The sequence below is a fragment of the Cyprinodon tularosa genome, unplaced genomic scaffold, assembly GCF_016077235.1.
Source record: "Cyprinodon tularosa strain WSP-4 unplaced genomic scaffold, ASM1607723v1 ctg761, whole genome shotgun sequence".
NCBI lineage: Eukaryota > Metazoa > Chordata > Actinopteri > Cyprinodontiformes > Cyprinodontidae > Cyprinodon > Cyprinodon tularosa.
The window spans coordinates 82,875-105,736 of NW_024039520.1; the positions used below are offsets into that span (position 1 = coordinate 82,875).

Here is a 22,862-nt window from a genome sequence, read left to right on the forward strand (position 1 = left end):
AACGGTTCGTGTGCCGCATTCAAGGAACTGGATCAGTAGCCACTGAGTAAGTGAAACGGAAGGACTATATCCACCAAAAACATATCTATGGACACATATTTCTGTAACAGCTGCTACTGAGAAAACTTGTGTTTGTAAGTGGGTGTAGATACAGTATTAGTTTTCGTCTTTTCCTTTAATTTGTCAAATTTGAAAGCATTTTACTCCTGGAAAGGTTCATTTTCCTGAAGTATTTAAACGCCTCATTGGGAAGTGTCCGGTTCGCATAAATGATGAGGAGAAAGTCCAACCAACCGTCGGACGGAGGCGTGGCGGCCCGGATTGGAATATGAGCACCGGGAGGCACCGAGCTGAATAGACTTGTAGTTTGTTTTCTCCACAGAAAGAGCTGTTAACAACAGATACACTTTATCTGATCCTCTGTAGCAAAGAACTTCTGTTACTCGCGATAACTTTTTTTTTTATTTTTTTGAAAAAAATAAAGTTGACTTGAAGTGACAGCAGAGGGGTGATCAGAGCGCAGCCAGGATGTCCCAGCAGGCAGTGAACGGGGTGTCGTGTCGGGGGAAGGTGCTGACCGTGGAGAACATGAACCCCAACGTGAAGCGGGTGGAGTACGCGGTCCGGGGGCCCATAGTGCAGCGGGCGGTGCAGATAGAGAAGGAGCTGCGAGAGGTAAACTGAAAACAACAGACATGTTTGGTTTGCTTTACTTTTTGATTGCTTTCATGACTGTCTTTGGCAGGCAATCAAATTTCTGTTGGGAATTCCCTTTACAGTAAAAGGTACTGCAGTGGGGTCTTTAAACTTCCAGCAGACTAAAGAAATGCAACACTTTGCTTAATGTAAAGCAATCAAAATGTGTGAATGTTTGGATTGATGATGCTAATAGAGGCACAAGTACGGAAGAGGAGTAGGGCCACTGAAAAAATCTAATTTTTATTTCAGTATATATATATATATATATATATATATATATATATATATATATATATATATATATATATATATATTAATATATAAAAATCAGAATTCTGACTTTTTTCCTCAGAATTCTGAGTTTAATCTCATAATTCTAACTTTAATTTCATAATTCTGACTTTAATCCAAGAACTCTGACTTTGATCTCAGAATTCTGACTTTAATCTAAGAATTTTGACTTTAATCTCAGAATTCAGACTTTTCTGCTCAGAATTCTGACTTTAATCTCAGATTTCTGAGTTTAATCTCAGAATTCTGACTTTTTTCCCCAGAATTCTGACTGAATTCTGACAGCTAACAAACATGTTAGCATCACGCCGTAGCCATGTATGTTTTAGAGTCTAAACTAGCTCTCTTGTTTTAATCACCTGCTGCTCTTCCATTAATGAAATAGCATCACTGGGGACCCCTCGGGCACATAAAAAGTCAGCTAATTCCTTCATTTTCCAATCCTGTGTCACTGTTCCTCACAAACAACTCACATCTTTGTCAGTGAAGCTGAGTGCTCCCACATCTCTTCATGGTGCCCATCTACATTAAGATCCAAAATTCTGAGTTTAAAGCCAGAATTCTGAAATTAAAGTCAGAATTCTGAGAGAAAAAAAATCTGAATTCTGAGACTAAAGTCAGAACTCTGACTTTTTCCCCACAATAAACTGAAATAATATTTAAAAATCAGTAAATTTAGTTTTATTTTTTCAGTGGACCTAATCCTCTTCCATACTCAAGAGAGCGGGTGTTGTGGAAAAAAAAAGTGGTATTCTGTCCAAACCAGATAATCGCAGTGGTTACATGATAAAGTTGATCAATAAAACAATGTTAACACGAAAAAACAAAACAAAACAAACAAATATATATAATTATACAGAAAAAGATTATTTTGCATTAAAATGGCTTTTTGGTTTTTATTTATTTCTATTATGCTATATTGTGAGGTATTTGACATATTTTGCTCTCTTTAAGCTTAGAGAGTTTTGTTATATTATTATCTCGCTGAAATGTACTATACAAAATTGGGATCACCTTGTATTGGGATGATTATTTGTAAATAAACTTATTTTAGCATTCTACCTAAAAAGAAAGAATTGCAATTTTTCCCCCAGTTTATGCATCAAAGTCATATTGTTTTAATAAGAATGAAGAACGAGCCTTCAAGTACAGAATGTTGACTGATGTGGTTGATGATGAGTGTTTTGGATGCATTAATACCTGGAAAAAAACAGGATATTCTGGATGTTGACCTTTTGATCAACGATTGAAGTGAATCAATTGAAATGAGCTAATTAAATCTGTGACAGATTGATTAATGTACCTCCACTTCCAAGCCATGACAGATACTGCTGTTAATGATAAAGCTTAAGCAAACAGTGGTGGTAATGATCATCTTCAGAGCTTTTACTGGTAAAAAAAAATCTGCATATTTAAATATTCCATCTATTTGTGCTGTTTATATCAGCCATTTTAAAAGTAACTAAAAGCCATAATCTTTTTTCCTTGGGTACGGTGGCACTATGTGTATTCTGTACTTACATAATTTAAGTTTTTGTGAATAATTATTTATTATTATTTTGTAAATAATAATAGATGATCATTTCTTTACGTGACCATGTAAATTTCCCTCTGGTTCTGGGGTGGAATGACGTCCACTGTAAGTATGGAAGGCAAAAAGTGCTGCAAATCTATTACATAGATTTATCATTATCTTATCATTTTTACTAGTTATAATAGAAATAACATTTTAAAAGAAACTAGATAAATGTATATATAGATGTAAAATATAGTGTCTACATGATTAGTAAATTAAAATATTTTTTTTTTCAAATGTAAAATTAGATATATTTGTTTCCTGTTCTCAGGATTTTATAGTATTTCAGTTACAGAGCTCCATTAAAAAGTAACCATTACAATCACTTGTTATCTGATTGGTTATTTTTAGACCAGTCGTCATTTTCTGCACACTGACTTTGAAAAGCTTGCAGCGAAAAGAAATTCCAAAGCACCCCAAAGCATTCGACATTAAATTATTATTTAACCAACACAATTTGACTCATTTTGTAAAGAAATTAAATCTTTTTACTAATGACATATTTACATACTTGCATATCTTATATGTTATGGTGGATGGAGCAAATAAGGATGAATTAAATGCATAATTTGGATGATTTCCTTTAAAATGTGTTGCCTCTTTCTCTGCAGCGATACAGCAATCAAGTAAACACACTTGAAGGAGAAATTTAAAGTAAAACATGTAAATATAAAAAAACAAATCATAAAATGTACTAAAAGATACAGCGGTTGTTTTATGTGATGCACATGTCCATATTTAGTCTCATTCGGTTTACTGTTGATCTGGTTTAAAAGCGAAAAAACTGTCCTGCTTTATTTAATGCTGGCTTCCTCTGTGATTAGAAACAGGACAGACGGAACAGGTCATCTTTTCACATCCGAGTCTTCTTTGCTCTGCTCTTGTTGCATTCCAACGGTGGCGTTACTGATCTACTGTATTTTTGGAGGGAGGTTAAGCAGGTTAAACGGGATGTTTTTAACAATCTCTTGATCAAAACTCCCTGTCCTCTTCTTGGAAACACGTGATGAGATGTAGTGGACGACCCTGCCTGGCATCGAGTACATTTAGCTCTCCCTTTGTCTCAGATGCCTGCAGGACTCTGAGGACATGTATATTGTGAAGTGTTGTTACATAAGATGAGCATTCTCTGTCCTCCTTTGTGTCTTTGGCCTTACCCACTCAGAGGAGAGAGCCTGCTGGGGCCCACTGGGCTCTGGAGGTTCAAAACAAGTAGCTCTGATGAAAGTGCTCTACTTCTTGGCTGTCCACTTGTTTTTCTACGCCTATAATCTGGAAGAATCCCCATCTTCACAGCTGACAAAATAATTATCCTTGAAGGATTGTGGTTTGCGTCAGATATTTAAATTTAAAATCTAAATCTGAGGTTGTGAGGTGTTTTCAGAGGGGTCGCGGGGTTTGAATGGCAGTGCTGGTCGAGTCATCTGCGGGTGTGCTTCCTGTCACATCTGCTACTGGAACACTTTTAGTTGTGGCTCAGCAGATTTAATGCGTGTGTGCGCATGTGTGCTGTTGATGACCCTTATAAATCCTTACGCAGACATCTGGCTTGACACTTCCTGCTCTGGTGCAAGCTAATTCAGGCTTGGATCTCAGCTTCTGGCAGGTCTGTGCTTCTCTTTGACAATAACTCAGTGACACCAGAGCAGAGACATGAGAAGGAAGGGTAACTTGTCTGACATTGGTAGGCTCTGCAAACGTCTTTGTCTTTTTTCATTTAACTGAAAACTGTGATTCCGTTTTCTTAGATATCTTCCCTTAGAGATTGTTTTGTCTTTGTAGAGTCACACAACAATATTAGTTATGTTTATTTTCTAGTTTGCACATCTCTTAGTTTTCATACCCCTTACATTGTTATCAACATTGTCTTGTTACGAACACAAAGATGTATTTCTTTTTGTCTTAATCAAAAAATGCAAACTAATACTGCAGCTCTGCTTGGCCACATTTTCAGTAGGGTGAACCCTAATAGAAGCAGCATCAAGCTGCAAGAAAACAGGATGGCATAGTCAAAGTTCAGCGCTAAATCCCATGAAAGATCTGGAGCATGACCTGAATATTGATGCCCAAAGATGCCTTTTATCCCATCTTACTCAGTTTCTGCTCATTTAATTTTAATTTCCTTTTTTAAAGTTCTGTTTATTTCCAGTCTATACTGGAAGTTTTCCATGTAATTGATTACTTATCTAGAGTAGGGCTGCAACTAATAACTATTTTGCAAATCGATTTATCTGTCGATAATTCTTTTGATTAATCGATTAATAATCGAATAGTTAAAGATTCCCTAAAGAAGACTTTTTATGAAATTAAGCCAGATGAAACCTTTCCACCTTAATCTGGATAGAGCATATTGTTAGACAAACATTTATTTCTATCTTAAATGCAAAATGTTTACATATTTTTTTTTTTACAATCTTGGTAAAATTACTGCTCTAAATGTGTCGCTCTGTCAGCTAAAGGCATGTTTAAGAGTCTCTATACTCCAGTTAACGATTAATCAATTACTAACTCAGTTGACGATTATTTCAATAATCGATTAATCGCGATTAACCTGATTAATTGTTTAGACCCTAATCTAGAGCCAATATCAATAAGCATGTGTACAAAGAGAGCGACAGAAAGGAATGAATATGGGATTTAATGAGCGTCCAATTAGTGTGGTATAGTATGTTATAGTCGTCAGGAAGCTTTGGAGATGATTTCCTGGAGAAGAATTCTTCATAAAACAAGGAATATTTTAGAAAACAGTGGGCAACGTCTTCAGAAGACTTTTAAAGATCCTTCCTGCCTAAAGCTTTTAATATAAATAACTCGTTAACAAAACCCTATGAGTTATAAATGATAATGTTATGTTATCTATTATGTGTCTTCTTCAGTCCGCTATCCACTAACCCTATAGAAACATCAGGATGTAATACATATAGCTCCCCCTTGCTTCACAATAAAGAATGGTCACACATTACAGCACACAGAAAGGGCAACGTTTGCTTAGCAGTGGCTTTGTTTCAGCATGGCGAACCCTAAATTTGTCATCATGGGTTGTTTTTTTAAGATGTTTATTGGAACAGAAAAAGAAAGCAAAAACATATCTTCACCTAACAGTAGCCAGGCACATTTACCTCAAATCAAACAGCAGACTGGATAAGTGCAACCTTCTACTGCAGGAAGGAACTGTTGGGGGGGAAAGCAAAAGGTGTGGTACAGATAAATTATATAGATGCATGTCGGATTTTTCAGATTTTTACTCTGCCAACCTCCAAGAAAGCAAATTAAACACAGTGATGTTTGTGGTTGCATGTTCAAGGGATGCAAATGCGTTTGATTGGAGCTGTAAGAAAAACATTTTTTTTTTTTTATTCTTTGTGGGTTCTGCTCAGTCTGGGCGTGTCGGTCAGGCCTGTGTAATCAGTGCCTTGTGCTGACCGGGCAGGAGAACGCAGAAAATAACTGGCTTGGAGAACAACCCGACTCTTTGTTAGTGGAGATTAAAAAGGGAAACGAGCCGCATCGAGTTATTCAGATCTGATTTAACGCGAAACAAACGAAGCTCTGATAAATTAGAAATGCGTCCATTTAAAAGGAATTCTTTCCATGATGATAGAATCTTATAAAATCACATGGAACCAGAGCCAAGAACATTAATTTAAAGAAATAAACATAGATTATTTCTGTATTAAAATTTTAATCTTAGTTTACAAATATCTATGATAAAATTTTGACCAGACAAGTTCTAATATTAGCTTCACTTTTTTTGTTTTAATTTTTAAGATAATTAAACAGCTGACTTCCTTTTACAGCTATCTAATTACATTCTTGAAAAGGTTTATGTTAAGATGTTGTCTATTGACTCTAGCCTCTCTATGTGTGCGAGAAATAGAGAACCTTCTGACCACATCTATTTATTTTTCTCCTTGAGGCTTTCATTTACAAATATCCATCATCCTCTAATACCTGCAGCTAACCGAGCTGTAATATTGTGATAATTCTTGAGATTTAAAAATGTCCACACTGTTAAAGGAGACTGGGTCTCATTCCTCACTGTTTTCACTCTGACCTTTTTGGTCTGGTGGCCAATTACAATTACACAAGAATATCTGCTGTTGTTTTGCTTGACGTAATCTGAGAAACAGGAACAGCTGCGGCACGCTGGAAGCAGCAAACACCCCCTGAGTTTGGGTGAGTTCTTTAAGTTCGAAGAGAAGAAGGGGCGCAGATTTTCTGGTGAAGAGAAAAGAACCAAAGTGGGGGGAAAAAAAACAAAAAAAAAAACGCACATGATTGAAGCCAGTCATGGGATTAGATTAAGCCAGCATGTCTTGATGAACATGCAACCATAAACAGAGGATGGTTTGTGTCTCTGGAAACCCCAGAAGTCTTCCAACACGTAACAAACCAGACTCCCTGCTAGGCCCCTTGTAAGGCGGGGGAGGGGCGGTTCAATTTCACCCTTCCTGGCCTTTCTTTGATTTAGTTTCTTGCAAAAGTATCAAGAACTCCTAAGCAGAAAGAATTGCATGTTTGAGCAGTAGAGGTGGAAAACCGTACATTTAAAATATAATCTGAAAAGTGTGCTTTTCTATTACGTGTTTTTCAATCAATATCTTAAAGAGCCACCAAAGGTTAAATTACAGACTTAAAAGTTTTTGGCTATTCTCTACAAGTTCTGCTCAGCTAGATTCTTTGCATAATGCATCAAGTTTTTAGTCACATTGGCTTGGGGAGAGTATGTGAACACCCATTTAAAAGCTTGCCATAAATTACTAGTTAGATTAAGAGCTGGACTTTGACTGGGTTTGGGTTGTTGTTTTTTACATTACTAAACTTTAAATAAGTCATTCAGTTTCTATCAGAAATATTCTAGAAATAGCTTCCCAGCAGCTGCTGCAGAAAGCAGCTCCACAGCATGATGCTGCCATGTTTCACCTTTGAATTGTTGCCAAACTTTTCTTGAAACGTATTCGTTTAATTCAAAAATGAATCCCCCTGACTTTGTTTTCTTTTGTTGCAGGGAGTGAAGAAACCCTTCACAGAAGTCATCAAGGCTAACATAGGCGATGCCCACGCTATGGGTCAGAGACCAATCACATTTTTCAGACAGGTTAGACCCCTCCATTGGCTGGATTCCTCCCCCTGATAGTTTGCATCGTCACTGATCACACTGAGCACTGACTGACTTTTGTGCAAAACATATGTTGCAAGGCCTTCAGCCGATTGACCTTTGCTCCTCTGCCTCTCAGGTGTTGGCTCTATGTTCTTATCCAGAACTTTTGGAAGATAACAAGTTTCCAGAGGATGCCAAGAAGAGAGCTCGGCGTATCCTCGATGCCTGCGGGGGTCACAGTATAGGTTAGACGATTACCATCACCCTCACCCTTTTAATCCATCCGATCTATCACATCTTCTACCTTCCTAATCAGTGTGCTGTTTGCAATCTACTGCATGTTAAATAGTTACAGATTATCCTTGCTGTGCATTGAAAAATCACACCTCTGTCCTGCAGGGGCCTACAGTGCCAGCCAGGGAATCGAATGCATCCGCCAGGATGTGGCACGTTACATCGAAAGGAGAGACGGCGGCATCCCCTCCAACCCTGACAACATCTACCTCTCCACTGGGGCCAGTGATGCTATTGTGGTATCTATCACACCTTTATTACCTCCTCCTTCACAAGCTGGGGACAGGCAGCAGAAATGACTTCTTAAAAGGACTGTATTCCTGAAAATCCCTTTCAAAGAGCTGTAACCCTAACCTGTATTGATCTTCTGTTAATGATGTACTTACTAAGCTGTACTTTGCACAGGTCTAACTTCATTTCCACCCACAGACCTTTGCCACTCTCACTTTTATGTAACCATTTCACAGCTGGCATTAAGAGAGAGTCTTATGTAGAGATACAGCAGGTGTGCGTGCAGGAGTAAATGGTTGCATATCTGGCACAAAGCGAACAAACATGTCAGATTTTAAATAGTCTGAAATAACTGCATATCACATTTCCCTGATACTTTAATTTAGGTCAAATCTATGCTAAATGACCCAGAATTAAGGGAAATCTTGTGACAGCATATAATTACCACTGGGGATCTGAACTGATTCCTTCATAAATGAGTCATTTACACTGCTTGAATATAAATGGAAAACAATTCTCCATATTTCAGACCATTCTCAAGCTGCTTGTGTGCGGCGAGGGTCGAGACCGCACAGGGGTGATGATCTCAATCCCCCAGTACCCCCTTTACTCGGCCGCTCTGGCAGACCTGGGCGCCGTGCAGATAAGCTACTACCTGGATGAGGACAGCTGCTGGAGTCTGAATGTGACAGAGCTCAGACGAGCCATAAACGAAGCCAAGCAGCACTGCAAGCCTCGTGTGCTGTGCATCATCAATCCAGGGAACCCCACAGGTAGGCCTTATGCATCGCCCCTCACCTTTCCTGGCAAACCCGGTGAGGAGGTGTTAAAAATACCACTTAAATGGGTTAATCTTTTTATTGCCATTGAATATTTCACTCAACATTTTAGGAAAACTATGGAATAGGCTGCAGAGATGACGGCTTCAGAAAACAATGTGGAGAAATTGTGCAAAGTGAAATGGTCAAAGATCTTTCCATGTTCTGTCCAACCTTATCAAATGTCACAAGAGCAATATTAAGGCTGTGCTGTGCAAAGCACTGGTAGCAGGGGGAGCTGTTGTCTGTTGCATCAGTAATTTAATTAAAAACAAAAAAGATCCTAATAAAAACAGTTATTCACCTTCTTTCCCAATGATATTGTTTTTTTTTTCCTATGATAGGTCAAGTCCAGAGCAGGCAATGTATTGAGGATGTGATCCGATTTGCTAAAGAGGAGCACCTCTTCCTCATGGCTGATGAGGTAAATAAGTTTTCGTTTATCTTCAGCAACATAAACAATCTCAGATGTCAGGTTAGAAATAAAAGATTACAGAAACTTATTTCTTTGTTTAGGGCCCACCCATGCATGCATGCATGAAGCAACATAACAAAACACAAGCATCCCCCGCTAATGATTTGTTTCCATTTCCTGTGTAACCAGTTTGTTCTGAAGCTGTTTTCTTGTTGCAGGTCTACCAGGATAATGTGTACACTGAAGGCTGCAAGTTTCACTCCTTTAAGAAGGTGCTCTTTGAAATGGGACCAGAGTTTTCCAGCACCGTGGAGATGGCCTCCTTCCACTCCACCTCTAAGTGCTACATGGGAGAGTAAGCAGCTAATTTATTAGTGACTTTAAATGAAGGATGGGGAACTGTGTGAGTGGCCCACCCTCTGCTGTTTAAGTATTCCTCTCCAGGTGGCGGTGATGTGGCGAGCTTTGGAGGATCTTGCTTATCGTATTCAGCACAGTTATCCCTGTTTGTCTTCTCTCTATTTGCTCTCCTGAGGTGTGGATTCCGTGGAGGCTACATGGAGGTGATCAACATGGACCCGGAGGTGAAGGCCCAGCTCACCAAGCTGGTGTCGGTGCGTCTGTGCCCCCCCGTACCAGGACAGGCGCTCCTGGACCTGGTGGTGAACCCCCCACAGCCTGATGAGCCATCCTACGCTTCATTCATGAAGGTGAGAAACAAACACTCCTAATCACAAAGTGCACACCCGGATGCAGCCCTGAGCGCTTCCGCAAACGTATTACACTTACACAAACACACACAACGGCCAACTCATGTAATCTGTACAAACAAAGCAGCCATTGAGTTTGCTGAAGTCCTTACAAGGCGGTAATTGGCTTCTTACAGAAAACTTCAAGCAGTGCTCTGAGCTTTGCAAAGTGGATTATATACAGTGGATTATATAATGCATGGTGTTGTAATGTTAGCCTGTTTCTGTCCAACTCACAGTGCTGTGAGAGGATCGCATTCATTAGACGGTCATTACCAAGTTCACTGGTAACATGACTCTCACGCTGCAGGGATTTTATACCAGCATAAAAAAAAACTGCAAATTTCTGCACTTTTTTGAAATTGTATTAGGAGACATATGTTTCGGCTTTCTCTCCCTGCATTAAATGCATTCATAATATTCTACTGTAGCTTAAAATGCAACAAGAAAGACAGAATATGAAACCCTGGTTGGATCATCACAGGTTGATAAACTTTGCACCTTCTAATGGCTACCTGAGACAGTAGCAGCATATTCGCCGAAGATACAATAGTTAAAGTTAAACCAAGTGCAGTTTTTATGCTGAGAAAGCTGTGAGAGGTAAGCACGGAGTGTCTGCCTTACCCTCTGTTTAGCAGTAGATTTGAGAAATGTTTAACGGTGAGGATCATTAACTTAGAGACTGGTTGCTCCATAGCTGCATCATATAGGTCAGGGGTCTGCAACCTTATATAACCCTATATTCAGTCCAGCTAATAAAACTCTTTAAGAGCCACAAACTTTTTTTTTTCCTTTTAAAGATAACATAATTAACATCTACCAAAGATTTGTCCTTTTTTTTTTAAATAACTAAGTAGTTTCAAAATGTTGGTTTTAAAATGAATAAAAAAATTATAAAGAGAATACATTTTTAATGGGCTGCTGAAATGTTAAAAATTCTGTATGTGTATAAAGGATAAAAAAAAGTATTATATTTAGTTTATTTTGGACATTTAACACAAATAGTAAATGGAGAAAATACTAACTAGCACATTAAACAGCATTTGTTAGTATATCTATAGATTTGCTGGCTCTTCATCATTTTTAGCCAACATGATGAAGAGCCATTGCCGAAATATCTAAAGAGCAAAAGGTTGTAGATCCCCTTATATTGGTCGTCCAGGACCATTCAGTCCTTTTTTCTCCCCTCAGAATTCTGACTGAATTCTCACAATAAAAAAAAGTCAGAATTCTTAGATTAAAGTCAGAATTCCTAGATTAAAGTCAGAATTCAGAGATTAAAAGTCGGAATTCATAGAAAAAAAGTCAGAATTCAGAGATTAAAAGTCGGAATTCATAGAAAAAAAGTCAGAATTCTGAGAAAAAAATAAATAAAAAAAATCAGAATTCTGACTTTTTTCCCCCCATACTAAACTGAAATAAAATTTAAAAATCAGTTCAAATTTTTTTTTTCTTCTGCAGTGGCCCTAATCCTCTTCCATATCATTATGACCATCTTATGTGTAGAATTTAAAAATGATAAACAGATATTTAAGTTTACTGGCTGAAGGATTTTCCTGGATATGATCCATCAGAAGTGGGGAAAAGATGAACCTTGTAAATTAACTTATCTCTGGTTTATAAGAAACAGAGGCCCAGTCATGTTATCTGTTCCTGCAGAAGAGATAAAATTAGCTCAAACTGTTGCAGTTTAGTTAAACGGTCAGCTAATCTTGTGCAGTGCTTCCATCTTTATAAAAACAATCCCTCTACTTCATCTGGTAAATTAAGCATCTGAACAGATAAAATAATTTCAAGTGTTGGTCTAAAATGAAAAAAGTATTTCTCTGACAAGTGATTGAAAAATTAACTGGAAACCAGACTGAAGTAAGTTCAGCCTTTGCTCTTTTATAAAGTTTAATCCTATAAGAAATCTGTGCAACATTCAGAGCAAAAAAAATCAACTGTAGCAGTTTATTTTAGTCCTCAAAAAGACCAATTTCCAACTTCTTTTGAATGCATCTGCTTCCACACCTCAATGAAATTAGGTGAATTACCTCCTCAAAAATGTCAAGTCCTCCAGAGTCCTACTATAGACCTGATTATTAGACCCAGGTTGATGGGGCAGGACACCAGACCTGAAGAACAGGAAGTGAAATACCCCGCTTTACAGGATCTCTAGCTGTAACTTAAATGCCAGAAGATGATTTCCGTTTTAACTCTCTCCATTTGCATCCCTCCCAGGAACGGAGTGCTGTTCTGGCTGCTCTGGCAGAGAAGGCCAGGCTGACAGAGGAGATCTTTAACACAGTACCTGGGATCAAATGTAACCCGGTCCAGGGCGCCATGTACACCTTCCCCCGCATCACTCTACCACAGAAAGCCATCGACAAGGCGAAGGTCTGCTCTCACCCACCCTGACTGGTTGTTTTATTTAAACACAGACATGAGCAGTCATGTGTGTTCACCTGCAGGCTGAAGGAGTCGTTCCAGACATGTTCTACTGCATGAAGCTGCTGGAGGAGGAAGGGATCTGCTTGGTACCAGGAAGTGGCTTCGGTCAGAGAGATGGAACCTTCCACTTCAGGTTAGCCTCAATGCTCAACATCTTCCTTAGTTTTTATACATTTTTAAGAGCATGTTTAATGACTCCTTTTCCTCCAATCAGGATGACCATCTTACCTCCTACTGAGAAGCTGAAGGTGGTGCTGCAGAAGATCCGTGACTTCCACTTGAGGTTCACAAGCGAGTTTTCCTAACCGTCCACCACCTTCTCAACCTCTGTTCATGAACCAATGTCTCCAGTGCCAGTATCTCCAGTGCCTTTGTGCAAATGAGGAAGCAGCTCTGCAGGAACCAGTTAGAACCCCCAGAGCTCCCAGTCTACCTTTTTAAAAATGGACATGTATGAACTGCAAATGAAGACGTTTTACACATCACTACATGAAGCACTTTGATCTCTGAGCCTTACAGTTACAGAAGCATCATCTCTTGTGGTACATAGTTTGATGCCGAATGATTTTTGTCTTAATTTAACCTCATTAATTGTGTTATCCTTTTATGAAGCTCCATGCTGAGGTACTTCAGTGTTTAGTTCCAGGATGTAGCCATTTAAAAAACGATTTTATGAATGTGGTCGTTTCCTGAAATGTATGCATTTCCATTCTCTTCATTTAAAATTTCTACAAAAAAACTTGACCCTCCAGCTCGACTCATTTTTGATTCATTTTGACAAGGAGTCTGGGTGTTGGTGCCGACAGCCACCATCATTTTCAGCTTTATTTAAAAACCGTCAGTGCTTACATGCTTTCAGAAACAGGAGCTGAATCTCTTGGAATGAACAGAAACTAAAAAGGATGATTGAAAAGTGTCAAAGAAAGTCAGTAACACCATTTAGAAATGGATGTGTTCCCTTTGGCCTCCACCAGAGCACCGATTAGAGTTCTTAGCTCCTCACAGAGAGAAAGTCTCAGAGTTCGTCTCTCCTCTGGAGCTTGGTGGCGTGCTCCTCCACAAACTTACTCAGCCCTTCTACTGTTCTGTCTCCACCTTGGAATTTAACTGGGCTCTGCTTGCTGTTACTGGGAGCAAAGTATATGGTGGGGAAGCCTTCCACTTTGTAGCTGTCGTGTGGCACATCGTTGGCCGTGGCGTCCATCTTGGCGATCACCAAGTTCTTCTCAGATTTGTACTTTTTGCCAAGCGCCAAGAAGTCAGGCTCCAGCTTTTTACAGTGGCCGCACCAAGGAGCGTAAAACTCGATCAGGACATCCTTTTGTGTATCCATGACGATTTCATCAAACGTCTTCCCCACCACAACCTTAACTGGTCCCTTGTTGTTCTTTGGCACTGGTTGGGACTTGATGATGGGTTGGAGCTTTCCTGTTGACAAAAGGAAAGATCTAAATTAATTCTTAAATTGCAAATAGAAAAAAAAAAAAAAAAAAAAACAAGGCTGGTTTCATATGAAACCTTTTAAAGTAGGATTTTACCATGAAACAAAGACCCACCTTTCTTAAAAGCAACCACAAATTCTCTCAGCACCTCTGAGTCAAACTCCTCCGGCTCCATGGCGAACTTCTTTCCTCCGTCTGCCAAAATCCCAACGTTCACCTCTTCTCCGCTGTCGCCTAAGCCCAGGCTCTTCAGCTCGTCGGCGTAATCCTCCTCGTCGGCAATGGCGAACGTGTACTCTGGGAAATCTTTCGCAACATCCAGCACCTTGGACCTCCAGAACTGGGTGGCTGAAAGCGAAACAGAAGATGAAAGGTTCGTCTGTGCAGAGGCGACTCTTTACAGGTGGTGTGCAGCTGTCTGTGAACGACAACCTTTCTGATCTGCACTGAGATTAAACTCGAAACCACAGAAAGGTGATGACTCAGAAAGCAAACAAAATGAACAAATAAGAATCAAATATGAAGAACACCAGCATGAATCGAAATTTTGCAATGACACAAAAAAAAAAAAAAAAAAAAAAAAAAAATATATATATATATATACACACGTGTAGAGAGAAACTAAAACGCCATTAAAGAAGTCGGTGGCTGGATCATGCAGTGAAGACTTTCCTTCAGCACCAACTGGGAATCAGGCTGGTCGATTAAAAAGATGTTTGAACCAAATACAGAGCACTGCTGAGCACCTTTAGTATAAATCACCAGCATATTTTAAGCTTCTATCATTTTTTTCTCATCTCACCTATCCTGTAGTCAAAGCTGAAGTCGACTCCATAATAGACGACCACCAGGGGGCGCTTTGTGAAGCGTTTGGCATCGTTGCTGGGTTTCCTGTGTCCCACCAAGGGAATGGAATGTTTCCTGAAGAATTCCTGGACTTCAGACACCGTTGTAGACTCCTGCACAACACAGACAGAGTTTAGTCTTTCTTCCTATTTTTATTCTACAATCTGCTGCTCAATGAAGCATAGCCAATGCTTGCATCTTAGTGCCAGCAAGCTCAACAGAAACTGTTCATATTCTAATGAGTTTCACAGCTAGTTTCATTTTCAGGATTTCCACTGAGAAGAAATGGAAAAATAGATAAAAAAAAAAAAAAGCTTGAAATAGAAGACGGCACCTTGACTGAAAGTTTGTTAGAAGCCGGCTCATACTTTGAGTGGAACTTCTCAGGCTGAATAATGACAACTTGACCGGGAGACGCTTTCAGCAGTTTGGCCACTTCAGAGCTGAAGGAGTGACGGAAGGTGAAGTCCTCCCTCAGAGCGTTACCTGCCAGACAGAAAACGGACGTAAAAATAACGCCAAAGATCTTTATAATTCTGCAACGACAGGCTATGAAATATGCATGGAGTTTAAAGCCTGTAACAGATACTTACAAGCTTCGATGTAGATCTCATAGGCGGCATCCTGTTCGCTGGAGAATATTCCAACTATAACTGCATCATCTCCATCTTTGATCAGCTCTTGAACCTGCTTTGCTGCCTGCACCTGCTTAGAAGGGGGTCCCGCCTGCTCACTCATGAAGTCGACGATCCCTAGGGGTAAAGTAAAAGATCAGCCTGTTGCAGGTGAAACAGAAATCTAAACTTCTCCCTTTAATGTCAGTCAAATCTGAACTGTCAGAGCTGCGCCTACCGTAATTCTCCCTGGGTCCGTTGTATTCGAACGCTTTGCCTTTCCTGAAGATCTTCAGCGTGGGGTAACCAGTGACCCCAAAACGTGAGGCGAGCTCCGTCTCCACTGTGGCATCAACCTTAGCCAGAGGAATAGGAGGGGAGCGCTGACTCAGCTCTTTGGCAGCCTTTTCGTACTCCGGAGCCAGACGCTTACAGTGTCCGCACCTGAAGAAGGCAAATTGTTTATTTTAATCTAGACCTGGACAGGAAAGGAAAAAGCGTCATTGTAATCTGCTGAGGGAACAACTCACCATGGAGCATAGAACTCCACCAGGATGATGTCTGCATCGTTCACAGTCTCATCAAAGTTGTCCTTCGTCAGCACCAGGGTGGCTTCAGGAGGCGGCTTCCAGCCTGGCTGAGACACCTCCAGCACCCGCGCTACAATGGCTGCAAGACGCGTTCGACGCATGAGAGCATTTTACTCGCATTCAGGTAGAAAATGTACAGAGAGCCTCTACTGGATTCCCACCCTTTTCGGTTCTCTCTCCATCGTAGTCCACAGGCTCTCCATTTTTCAGAATTTTAATGGTGGGATATCCCGACACGTCAAACCGGCTCGCCACGTCGTTGGCTTGTGTGGCGTCCAATTTGGCCACAGGGATGGGAGGGTCATTCTCCTTTAGAGTCTGAGCGATTTTCTCATACTCTGGGGCAAACTGCTTGCAGTGGCCACACCTGACACAGATCATAGACGTATGATTACAGTTTGACCTGTGAAGTGTTCCTTAAAGCTTTTCACATCTTTAACAATACAACCACAAACCTCAGTGGTTTTTAATCATCACTAATACATGGTCTTTAAATTGATAAACCTGAAGTATAATTATGAGATGGATGGAAAATGATTTTCCAGTAAAAATCTGATAGTTGGCAAGCGATTTTTATTTATTCCTCTTTAGTTTGGAAACCTTAAATCAACTTTCCTTTAGAAGTCCCCTAATTTGTACATAATGCAGATCAAGGAAGAAAACATTCGGGTCAGAAAGAAAGTTCGAACTTTTGGAGATAAAAAGGAGAAAAACAAAACATGATCCCAACAATGAAGCATAGTGGTAGCAGTATTATGCAATGTTGACCTTTTCTCAACACAAAGAGAATTGCTGGCCAGAGTTAAGAGTTAAGGGCTGGCTATACTCCCCGCAGTGAGTTTGTCGCAGATATCATGCCCAAAATTGAAGTGTGGTCTGCGCTATGTTATTACATGCCACACAAAAGAGGGATAATCACAAATTAGCTGTGGGTCTAGATACGGTTGAGGTGGTGAGGAAGTGGGGCAATTTTGTGCCGGAGGGCAAAAAAGAGCTGGGATCCAGGTGGAAAAAGGGTCCCAGCGTTTTTATGCTCCTTGCTCATCTAGCTGGTCCAAATTCACTAGTCGTTTTCTGCAATGGCGGTCATACAAACAGGACAAGCCAGTAAGGTACCAAACAGGAAATACACGTAAGTAGAGCGGATGTAGATTTGACCAATCAGAGGCCTCCTGGCTGTAGTCACCCACAGTTTGGGAGAGGTGCAGCAGATTGTCTGCGGCAGGGGCGGAGGCACATTTGCATTCACTGCAACACACACCCAGACGACCTGGTTTCTGAGTATAAATCAGCCTTTACTGTGAAAATAAGTAATCTAAAAAAAAAAAAAAAAAAGAAGAGTGGTTCTGAAAGGAGGCTTTTAAGTGCATACAAAAAGGTGTAAGATTTTAGTTAATTCAAGAGATGGAATGAGATAGTTTAGATTGAATCACATGCATGTGTTAGAATGGCATAGTCAAAGCCCAGACTGAAATATTCAGCAACAATTAAAAAACTGATGTTAATCAAGACGTGACCAAAACTAGAATTTACCCATAAGGCACTTAGAAAGAATAAAGCTAGCCATATTCTTCACATTATGTTTGTAATAATCCACAACTCTTTGTTCCTGCAAGTTTGAGTGCAAATGGTGGTCCTGTCCTGGAAACACACAGCCAGACAGCCGAGCACCAAGCCAACTCCCATGCCAGAGATGAAGGGAGCACATCCAGCCACTCACAATCAGAGAAACAGGACTACACTGGAAAAACAAACCGACCTCCAACATCTATTTCCAGGGACTTTAAACAAACAGACCTACCAGGGAGCATAAAACTCAACCAGAACCGTGTCCTTCGCCTCTGTGAAGGTGTCGAAGTTGCTGTTGGTCAGAACCAGCACTCCATTCTCTTCTTTCACCTCCGTGTCATCTTCCTCCTCATCATCATCATCCTCATCATCACTGACGTCATCAGCAGCCTCTCCTTGGTTTTCTGTGGCATCTTAACAATCACAGGACAGAAAGGTGCAAAATATTTAGCTCACAATAAGCACAATTAACTAATAAAGCTTTAATATTTTTTAAATAATGCTGTATAAAAAATACCTAATGAATGTGAGCATTTTAACTATATCCACCATGTAAAATTAGATTTAATAGAAGTGTTGGTGCAGCTTTGTTGGCATGCTAACTACTAGGCTAATTATGTTCAGCTGCTTAGCTAGCTCGGCTATAGAATCACAATAAGTTTTAAGGAAAACGCATTAGCTGCTTAAATTATATGGCTATTTATCCAACAACAACAGACGAGACTCACCATCTTCACACCTGCAGACAGACGCAAAGTGTGCAACGCCGAGCAGCACAATTAGCAGCAGAGCGAGCTTCCTCATTGTCCCAGCCGTTAACCCGGGGAGCTTTAATCAACTTAGCTTATAAAGCTGATGAATGTCATCAAAAAAAGAGGCGCCCTTCACACAGACCCGCTATCCGGATCAATACTGATGATGTGATGCCCTCAAAAACCTTCGCTTTGTGCTTTCATGCAAACTCTGACTTCTCAAAACACCAGCGCCGCCTCCTCCGGCTGCAACTTGTCTGACTTGCCGCGCTCTGATTGGCTCTGGCCGCCTGCCGTCAGCCAATCACAGGTCGCCACTCAATTTTTCAGTGGGGAACGTTGAGGGTTGCTATTGGATACTTGTGTTGATCTTTTTCTTCATCCTGAGTTGTAGACAACTAGGCAGAAGATTCAAACTACTTCTTATGTTTTATATCTAAGAAGCCAAACTGTCAATAACTTCTGATTCCCAGACCTAGTGCCTGACTGTGCCCCCCTATATTTAACAAATCTGAGAATTATTGAAAAATAACCCATTGAAAAAGCAAGAGGGACATCAGAAACCCTTGGCAAAAAGTAGTATACTTGAAGTAAATTCTATTAGGAATACTTAAGTATGAGTTTAGAATGTATACCAAACAATTTACTTTTAGTGTACTTGAAGTATTACTAAAGTAATACTTCTTCGGACTAAACTTGAACATTTTTAAGTTTACTAAAGTATACTTAAAGTAAACCATAAAGTAAACAATAGTATAGTCCATAGTACACTATCATACTATTGTTAACTATATGAAATATAGTTTAGAATAAGTAAACTCGAAATGCACTGCCTGATTTTAAGTATGAAATTAGTGCACTTTTAGTAGACTTGAATAAACTACTATTTGCTAAGGGAAGAGTCTATTTATTTATGCATCCTTCATCAATAATCTAATGTTGCTGATGTTCAGCTCACATAGCATTTGTAAAACACTCTAAGTATAAATATGAATTGAAAAACAGTCAGAACGTCAAGAGAGCCTCAATAACGTGAAACTCCCCCCATGAACTGAGAAAACAAGGATAAATCAAGGTTACTATATAACAAAGATAATTTTTTAAATGCAAATTATACTGAAAATGACTCAAAACAGAGACAGCTTTCTATCCTTCATAATTGATAATGCCTTGATAATGCATGTTAATTTGTATTTTTTTCCCCCTGCTTTCCTATTGTGCTTTTATTATTTAAATTTTTTTTTTGGTGGTCTTATTTATGTTTCTTTTGTGTGCGGTCAGAGTGTGTCCTTTATGCCGGTGCAGGTTGGACCTAATGTGATGATGCATGATGCTTTATTAAATAAATCAATGTAAATAAATCATATTCCATGATAGCTGTGCATTTTTTTTTTTTCAGAGATTTTTTTTTTTTTTTTTACCCATTGTTCCCTTTAATATTTAATGTTATTAAGTATGCTTGTTTGATTTGCCACTGGCACCTACATTTCCCCATCCTGTTCTATTTTGTTCCATTCTATTCTATTCTATTCTTGAGCTATAGATAGTTTTTCATGTTTAAACCCCTAATTCTAATTTATTTATTGTTATTGCGAGTGATACAACACAGATGGGTGCATAATTGGGGTGAAAGGAAACTGATGCATAGATCTGAATTAATTCACAAAAAGCTAAAAATAATGTAAAGGGGTATTTACTTATTCCCTCTAAATCAATATTTTGTGAAACTACATTTCACTAAAGACAGCTGCAGATCTTTAATATCTAAAGCAGCTTTTACCATCTGGAGTACAAAATCTGTTAAATGGTGAGATTAGCTTTAATTTACAGTACAGTCAATGAGGTAAATACAAAGTCATGTTACATTGTTTTTGTTACATAACTATGCATGATTTTTGTACGGATATAATCTTTTGATATGTGGTGGTCATATTTCACCTGATAGGTTTGTTAGTTTGACACCAGAAGGTTGCTTTAACCTTTCAGACTGGTCACTGTGATCCTGTTTGCACTGTTTTCTCTGGGTAAGCCTCCCTGTATGTTCAGAGTGCACAGACACAATTCCAGCTTCTGCACCTGCACAGTGGTCAGACATAAACATGAAACAAAGCTTGGTGTAGATATGTACTATGTGAACTAAACTGAAAGAAAAAAGAGCTTCAGGACATAATAGAAATACAAATGATTGTTAAAACAAATCAATAGTTTCAGTTTTCCACCTGATCACCCATGAAGCTGCTCTAATAGCACACCTTCTGTCAGGTGTTTTATTGTGCTTGTCTACTTCATTTATAAAATGGAAAGATAAAATGGATCAGACTTTGAACCAGAGCAAAGCTGTGTTTGAACAAGACAGTGCCCTGTATGCAAACTTAAAATGAAATGATAAACTTTTTCCTTTATATCCCCAAAAATCTGACTTTATAATCCAGCTTTTGTCTTAGAGCTGAATGAAAATAAACAAATACATAAAATAAAAAGACTTGAAGGATGCATGTGGAGTGATTATTTCCCAATATTAAATAAATCAAGTGCACCTTTAACTAATGTAATTACGAGGGCTTCAACAAGCTAATTAATGTGTGGAATCTTGGAGAAACAGCGCCCTCTGCGGGAGAGCTAGAGATAAAGCATGATGATGTTCCCGTTCATTCCGATTTTATTTACTATGGATCATCGTTATGATCACTTTATGTTTATAGCCAATTTCTTTACATTACAAGTGGGATACTAATTTTCCTATTTAAATGTCTAAAATAATATTTTCTAGGTAATGTGTAACTGTTCAGCTTCTTTCAGTATGCAGGAGATGATCTTCTAATGTTTCATTTAACATATAATTTTTTTCAAAAGGGTTCTTTGAGATTCATTAAATGTTCCTGCCAAGGACTAAGGCGTGAATTATTAGCAGAAAATAGATGCTACTAAAAGTGTTATCAAAAGTCAGCAATAATAGCCTATATTAAGTCAAAGCATATGTTTTTAATGAAATCTAGGATATGTAAACAGTTTTTGAAGAGGTTTGTACTTATTTTGGAAATTAATGCTTTATGACCTTCTAATAAAAAACGAAAAAGATGAAGAACAACAGCAACAACAAAAACCCAACAAAAGTACATTATTATTATTATTATTATTTTTTTTTTTTACAAATACAGTAATCATTAAACCTTTTTTTTTTTTACATTTATTATGTTATTGACCTTTCCTCAACCAAGTAACAATAAATAAAAAGTGTAAAATGAAAAATTGAATTAAACTCCTTTCTTAAAGTATAATTTCCTTTGATCTGAGAGTGATAACCGAACTGTAAAATAGTGGGACTCTTACCCCAGACAACTTAGAGATTCAAGGTGTTTAAACAAAGCAGGTTGAGAGCAGCAAAATATCAGCATCTCTGTTGACAGCTGGGCTGAGCTGATGGAGCTCAGAGACATGGCATTCCAAATGAAGGTGGACCTGTTACATTACCTGAGCAAGAGAGAGAAGCTGGAGCGGGAAATATCAGCTAAAAGATACTAAAGTTATTATCCAGCGTTTCGGAAATGCAGATTATTTATAGCAAAGCAAGAAAAAAATGTCCAATATTAATAATTACTATTTGCTAAAAAAGAAAAATAGGAATTAAAAATATTTTCTGTCTGCATTATATGCAGAGTAGTTTTCTTACCTCAATCACAACATGCAAATCTTTGGAAACAAATTGCAAATAAGTAAGTATTGATGCTCTACATTCAGGAAAGCAAAATGTATCAGGCTTATCTAAATTACAGGTTGCTGGAAATAAACAACTATTGTTGTAAAATCTTTATGGGGTCTTTATCTGTGTTTTGGTCCCTGTTTTAATGTCCATGCTCTGCTCTCCTCCAAACTAATTATTTTGCTAAATAATCAACTCACCATGCTGCCTCCTAGTGTCTGTTTGTACTTTGGTCCCGAATATCAATCAGCCAGAGTCTGTACCAAATCAAATTTCCTTTGGGACAATAAAGTTAATCTATTGTTAAGATACTGGACAAGATTAAGCCTGAGCTCGATCCATGCAAAAAGACAAAAACTGTAAACATGTCTTCAGGTGGATGAGGCCTACCTCAATGTAACAGTTTTTTTCTGCAGAACCTCTGGTTCAAAATTACAGCAGCACTTTGAAACACTGATAAAGAAACCAAATGTTATTTTGAGCTTGAATGATGAAATATAAAATCAATACCGGTACATAATTATGAACCATTTTACAAGAAATGCCTGAATGAAATAAACTTTAAAAATCTGTCACTCTTAGAAAAAACAATGGAGTATGAAGTTCCACACAAATAGCAAGATATTTAAAAGAGTTTTCCTGTTTTTTACCTGACACAAAAATGATTCAGGTATCAATTTGGCTCCTAGAAACATTAAATTCATAAAGCCCAATTAATTAAAAATACTGTATATTAAAAAAA

The 22,862-nt window shown here is 38.7% G+C and overlaps 2 protein-coding genes across 3 annotated transcripts; one reads left to right on the top strand and one right to left on the bottom strand.

Annotated features, from left to right (window-relative positions):
• Positions 1-292: 292 nt before the first annotated feature.
• On the top strand, positions 293-13,351 carry si:ch211-217a12.1 (alanine aminotransferase 2-like). Of its 2 annotated transcripts, XM_038270479.1 has the most exons (12): positions 293-391; positions 485-675; positions 7,575-7,664; positions 7,804-7,912; positions 8,067-8,200; positions 8,722-8,965; positions 9,355-9,434; positions 9,644-9,780; positions 9,961-10,135; positions 12,398-12,553; positions 12,628-12,740; positions 12,822-13,351. In XM_038270479.1, exons 2-12 carry the CDS (start codon positions 529-531, stop codon positions 12,910-12,912), a joined length of 1,476 nt encoding a protein of 491 aa, XP_038126407.1. In that variant the 5' UTR covers positions 293-391; positions 485-528; the 3' UTR covers positions 12,913-13,351. The 2 variants fall into 2 exon arrangements, with proteins under 2 accessions (XP_038126407.1, XP_038126406.1); XM_038270478.1 differs by having other exon boundaries at positions 323-675.
• Positions 13,352-13,392: 41 nt separating this feature from the next.
• On the bottom strand, positions 13,393-18,675 carry pdia4 (protein disulfide isomerase family A, member 4). The gene is made up of 10 exons (XM_038270477.1): positions 18,397-18,675; positions 17,901-18,081; positions 16,261-16,466; positions 16,040-16,178; positions 15,748-15,953; positions 15,489-15,647; positions 15,230-15,381; positions 14,852-15,008; positions 14,164-14,397; positions 13,393-14,035 (listed from the first exon to the last, which is right to left on the bottom strand). Exons 1-10 carry the CDS (start codon positions 18,470-18,472, stop codon positions 13,623-13,625), a joined length of 1,923 nt encoding a protein of 640 aa, XP_038126405.1. The 5' UTR covers positions 18,473-18,675; the 3' UTR covers positions 13,393-13,622.
• Positions 18,676-22,862: the final 4,187 nt, after the last annotated feature.

Excerpts from the sequence above, each read along its gene's own strand:
- si:ch211-217a12.1 (XM_038270479.1), top strand. The coding sequence starts at position 529 with ATGTCCCAGCAGGCAGTGAACGGGGTGTCGTGTCGGGGGAAGGTGCTG. Across the intron at positions 7,665-7,803 it reads CAATCACATTTTTCAGACAG|GTGTTGGCTCTATGTTCTTA; the intron begins GTTAGACCCCTC and ends TCTGCCTCTCAG. Across the intron at positions 9,781-9,960 it reads TCTAAGTGCTACATGGGAGA|GTGTGGATTCCGTGGAGGCT; the intron begins GTAAGCAGCTAA and ends TGCTCTCCTGAG.
- pdia4 (XM_038270477.1), bottom strand. The coding sequence starts at position 18,472 with ATGAGGAAGCTCGCTCTGCTGCTAATTGTGCTGCTCGGCGTTGCACAC. Across the intron at positions 18,082-18,396 it reads TGTCTGCAGGTGTGAAGATG|ATGCCACAGAAAACCAAGGA; the intron begins GTGAGTCTCGTC and ends GTGATTGTTAAG. Across the intron at positions 14,036-14,163 it reads TGTGGTTGCTTTTAAGAAAG|GAAAGCTCCAACCCATCATC; the intron begins GTGGGTCTTTGT and ends TTTTGTCAACAG.